This window comes from Schistosoma mansoni, chromosome 1, assembly GCF_000237925.1.
Source record: "Schistosoma mansoni strain Puerto Rico chromosome 1, complete genome".
NCBI lineage: Eukaryota > Metazoa > Platyhelminthes > Trematoda > Strigeidida > Schistosomatidae > Schistosoma > Schistosoma mansoni.
The window spans coordinates 23184793-23190280 of record NC_031495.1 but is presented as its reverse complement, the minus strand read 5'-3'; the positions used below and the strand labels follow the sequence as shown (position 1 = coordinate 23190280).

Here is a 5488-nt window from a genome sequence, read left to right as displayed (position 1 = left end):
CTTACTATAGAATTAGACTTCATTCAACCCATCAATAACACCTCTATCTCTATGGTTATTAAGATTATTATTATTATCATTATTTAAGGCTCCTTTTATTGAATCTATAGGTTCCAAATTAAAACGAATATTTGGATTCATATGAGGATCTAATAATGGGTCACCAGTGATATCCGGTTGAGAACCATAGAAACCCAGTAGGAAAATAGATATTATACAACCCATAATTAATAGAGTAAGACGATTTCGTCGAATAACCGATAAACGTGTAAAGTATGATGCATGCCTCCTGGAGAAGAAGATAAATAGCCATAATAATATAAATAATAACTGTACATACATACGAGGAAAGTTATTTTATACTATGTTGATTTTTAAATGAAAAGATTGCTAGTTTTAAGACATACAGGGGCTCAAATATTCTTTCAACTTCTGACGTAGTTTTTGTGTATATAGAAATGAAATCCTCAGAATAAATCGAGAATCATTTTGGTTACGTTTCGAACATTTATCTAAACTTCACTAACTAAGGTAGGTTGAACATTTGCTAATAATTATAATTTTGGGTTGTAAGCAGCTGATAATAAACCATGAAATATAATGAATTCATTTTATTCTTCAAACCTTGTTGTCCTGCTGTCTAAATTTATCAAGGGATCTAACTATATGAAAACAAGAATTAGTTTGCATTTGAATTTGATAGGCTATTAAACTATTGCTGAGCCTTAAACAGAAAAGGTAATTTCAGATACCAAACGGAAATAAATGCTGTACAATAGATTCCGATGTTTTAACATAAAATAAACTTAAAACTATTTTTAGTTACACAAATAAAGAGTGTCAAATTTTAAAAGAATGTAAAGATTAATACAGAAGTTATTTGAGTAGTACGATTTGGCAAAAGCATCTGTTATATCGATAGCTATGGACTATTCTAGACCAACATTTATTGCTCCTGAGTTATGGTAAATCAAATATACATTTTAGAGTAGATGATAATAAAATGTTCACCAATAATGAATAATTATAACCATAGAATCATCAATGAACCAGTTTTATAATAAACCTAACGCTAACGAAATATTACGCATCGACCCTTCTAATAATGCGGCAATTGATGTCTGGAAGTTCAGTTCTTTACTAATAGGTTTTGTAAATCCACCATAGGGTGGAGATAACATGGAAAAGTTTTTACCGGACAAATAAATTGGTCTAATGTCTCGTTATTGAAAATTTAATTTTATATTTTACTAATCCTTACTGTTTTAGACTTGAATGACATATTTATTGTATATCATAATACTGGAGGAGTTTGTCCTTCGTATATCTTTGTGAATAATTTAATTGTCTCTGGTGTTTATAATATTTAGTCAATAAAACCTAGCTTGTCAAATTCTTTAAAGCGCCAAGCAAAGAACGGCAGATGGGGGAAAGGCTATCTTACCGAAGGAAGCGCGTGAACCATGACAATGTTAGATGTCGTTTATACTTATCATTATCATCATTTTCAGGCATGAACAGCTTCTGGGAGTCTAACGATGGTTGATCGCTTCGTTGATAATGTGGCTGGGAAATATCAGTGTCCTTTAGAGTTGTCTATCTGGAATCCTATTGTTTTTTTGAGGGCTCCCCAATATATCCGTAACGTCACGTCCTTTCAAATATTGTCTTGCAGCTACATCTAGACGTGGATCGAGAAGCTTTTCATCTGTTGGATCTAAAATTGAAATTAACGTACATAGCGAGAAAGGTTAAAAGAATCAGGTGGTAAACAACGTCAGGGAATCGTCAGATAGGAAACATACTGTTCTTACATGAAGTCAGTTTGCAAAAACCCTATTAAGGTCTTATTTGCATTTTAAGCACCTAAAGGATCAGCACGTTACAGATAATCAAAGTAACCAATAAACACACTGACTAACGTTAGCTATACAAAATATTACGAATAAGAACAATGTGTTTGATCATTAATTTCGAACATTTAGAGGATAAAAACCAGAGGCCCTACACTACTCTACAAGGTTCAGTCAGACCTCGTGAACTAAAATTATAGTTCTACTAACCATGTGGGGTTTCTCTTAACGTACACCTAATTTACCAGAGTATGTCATATGGTAGATACGAGTAAGCAATATTTCACAACCATCTAAGGAAAGATTATTTTTGTTAACTGGATTGTTGTTATTTTAATTCAGTACAGAAAACAGGTAGCAAAACTTAGTTAGATGACATACGGCAAATCATTAGAGCTATATAGATAAGTCATGGATTCAATAGCAACAACTAACTAAATATAAGTCCATGTACTTGGTACCATGGAAGATAGAGATTCGACTTTGCTACAACTCGGTTGAGGGTTTAATACGTTAACAACAAGACTGCTTTTTCTATAACAATTCACAAGTTGCTGTTCTTTTACACAACCCTTATAATCATCTTCCTCTTATTTCTAGACACTTTCCTATAAAACTCTTTATCCAAACAGTGAATCATTCCCATAATATATCAAAATGTTTTACCAAAACATTTCTTATCTGCAAACACTTTTCAATGGTGTAAACTATATTGAATATCTACTAGCTGATCGTTTGAACAGTTAATCATCGGTAATACAAATTAAATAACAACTCTAATAAGGCTAGTTTCGCATTCGAAACAAAACCGAGTATGAAAGAGGGTTCATCTAGGGAAAATTGAAAACTATGATTCTGAACTAGTTATGTACATGTGATTTAAGATCCTGAAGAAACATATGCTAGAGAACCTAATATGATCACAGAGCATCATATGAATGCATTTTTCAGCGTTGTTTGAATCATCTTATAAAGTAAATGCTTAAATTTTAGACTCAAAAGCAGAGGGTCACTTAGGAAAGTCACATGCTTCTGTCACATCCCCTAAGTAACATTACACAAACAAGTGGTGGTCCGAAATGGATAGGGTTAAACTTCCCTGTAAAACCATGGTTACAAAAATTAAGTACATTATTATACTCGCACTTCATTACTTTATAAATATCTGCCGATTTACTTTCGTGTAGTTTGACTCGAAATCAATTTAACTTTAATCTCACCACTCAAAAGTTTGACTTAATTAGAATCCCGATCTTATTTAAATAGTAGCTTTTTAAACGCTGTTGACAAACATGGTAACTAGCGTAGCTCATGTGAAACTACGTTTACCACTTGGATAAGTTCTTTTAAACATTAGAGCTTTAAGGGACTGGGTTACAGAGAGATTTTATTAAAGGTCCTAACGTTGAGGTGTGCTGCCATTCTCATGAGATTTCTGAAAAGTACTACAAATCCAATGTTTCATCTGTCAGATTCAAAATTACTTTCATTTAAACTCTGTGATCCGAGGTTTGGATTGAGATCTATAGCCGAAATGGCACAATCAACTTTGTTTATGTAATGTTAGTCTAAAACTTTTGACCAAATAAACAGCTAGAGGGAATGGCATTTTTTTGTGGGCATTGCTAGATTTTTAGCAGGGTGTAAGCAGAATACATGAAATAATGAAATTTGCAACGACTGGACATGATCGACACATATCGTGGTGCGAAATGCACAAGATTTCTTATTTTATTTTAACACATAAATATTGGTACAAGGAGGCACCAAATATATATGCACCAAACAAAAAACTGTCATTTCATTTTAATTGTGTGTGGGCTATGATACTGCCCAGGTGCCCAGACCGAAGCACGTAGTTTTCTTAGGGGGTCACACCCCAAGCCTTTGACCTAAAGGTCTGACCCACAAGGCAGTGGAGCATCGTAAGGAGATGAAGTCCCATGGTAAGCGGTGACAAATAGTTCATACGCCATTTGTTCCTTAAGGATACTGGAGCCCATGTGCACCATTGGTTTGGAATCAGGGTTTCCCAACTCCCCTAGGTGGACTCGCCATGTCTACTGGCCCGGTTAAAGCGCCGGACATTCGATTTTCGTCCTCTCAATTTCGTAAACAACATCCCCGTCACGAGAAGGCAGTGAGTAGGACTTCCCTGACGGTGGTTGTATACGCGTGGCCGCGTAAGAGCATTTCGAGAGAGAGGACGGGCCCTCCCCACTCTCGACCGTACCAGGGCATTTGGGGCAAGTAGGTAGAGAAGTCACTTAGCTCTGCAACGAAAACTTGTTTTCCGGAGGCTAGATATCAGTGATCATATTCGGTGGACGTTTAAGAACTGCACTTTGGTTTTGAGCAGGTGAAATCCCGGCATAGCCATCATAAATGTACCAACTGGCATTTTCTTACCGAGAATGAAGCCTAGATCCAAACAAACTACATTGGAACCAACCATAAGCCAAATAGATGTGTATTGAACGGCTTATTTCGATGTAACTGCCTTTTCTTCAATTATTAGAGAGTCAAACATCTCGGGATTTAACGGGCTAATCATCTTAGACTAAAATAAGGAAATAGAGTACATCTACTATGGTAAACAAACTACATAGATATGAGACTAGATATCATCTCACCGAAAGCAGTAAATAAGAATTTGATTAAATTGAAAATCATCATAAAAAACCACATAAAACAGACTTCACTGAACAGCAGTCACATAAAACACACTGTCGGGTAACAGTTGAAGATATCAAACTTGCTATTAACTGAACCAACGTGATATGAATCAGCTCACTTGAAACACGGATGTTCATGTTAGGTGTTGAGGTGGACTTTGGATGACTTTCCAAATGGAAAAAAGGTCTTATTTCATTCAAACTTTCTTTGGCCCAACCAACTTCGCTTAAACACGATCTGAGCGCTTCGGCAACAGGGCCGCCATGATTAGCCTGAGGAATGATTGGTTGACCACACAACGGGCAGAGAAAACCTGCCGGGGTTGTCGTTGGTGGTAAGCTTATCACGTAATTATTGAGGCAATTCCAGTGGAAAACATCTAAAAAAATGTTGTTTACTCAAATACACGTTATACGTTTCACAAACCAAGGCACACCAAACGGACACATTCTTTGGAAGGATCCGCTTCGAAAGGCTCGTGACAAATGCTACATGATGGGTTAAAATCACTGTCTTTTATCCATCGAAGATAGGATTTAACAATGCACTACTGTAGTGACAGTTATCAAGCATATGCATACCTTGTGATGATTTGCCACCAGACAAAATTCGCACACATTAACCCGGTGCTCGAAACAAAACAGGTTAGTCACCCGTCTCCTTTCACACTTACATAAACCCATTAGTAATTGAAGTCTACGACACGAACATTACGAAAATGCCAACAGTTCAGTAACTTTAAGTTGTTGTCACATGTTATCCTTGAAAATTGAGTAGTTAAAACAATCACCTTAAGAAAACGTTACACGTAATAAAGCAAACATCAACCGGATGACGAAAGCGCTCCTTAAGACGGAAAAAGTACACACCGAGGTCAAAATTTCTAATTCATTATTTTTGTTCGATGGTATTTCGCAATATCATTTTATAACATTTTACCCAGTACCTCATGTGTTACT

At 35.8% G+C, this 5488-nt stretch overlaps 2 protein-coding genes across 2 annotated transcripts; both read right to left on the bottom strand.

The window, feature by feature from the left end:
* Positions 1–12: 12 nt before the first annotated feature.
* Positions 13–1515, bottom strand: Smp_071410 (hypothetical protein; the record flags this gene model as incomplete). Its single annotated transcript, XM_018793713.1, has 2 exons — positions 13–289; positions 1445–1515. The coding sequence occupies 2 exons, from the start codon at positions 1513–1515 to the stop codon at positions 13–15; spliced, it is 348 nt and encodes a 115-aa protein (XP_018648197.1).
* A 71-nt stretch (positions 1516–1586) lies between these two features.
* On the bottom strand, positions 1587–5212 carry Smp_160950 (hypothetical protein; the record flags this gene model as incomplete). The annotated part of the gene is made up of 4 exons (XM_018793712.1): positions 1587–1717; positions 4648–4908; positions 4956–5076; positions 5111–5212. The coding sequence occupies 4 exons, from the start codon at positions 5210–5212 to the stop codon at positions 1587–1589; spliced, it is 615 nt and encodes a 204-aa protein (XP_018648196.1).
* Between the last annotated feature and the right edge of the window lie 276 nt (positions 5213–5488).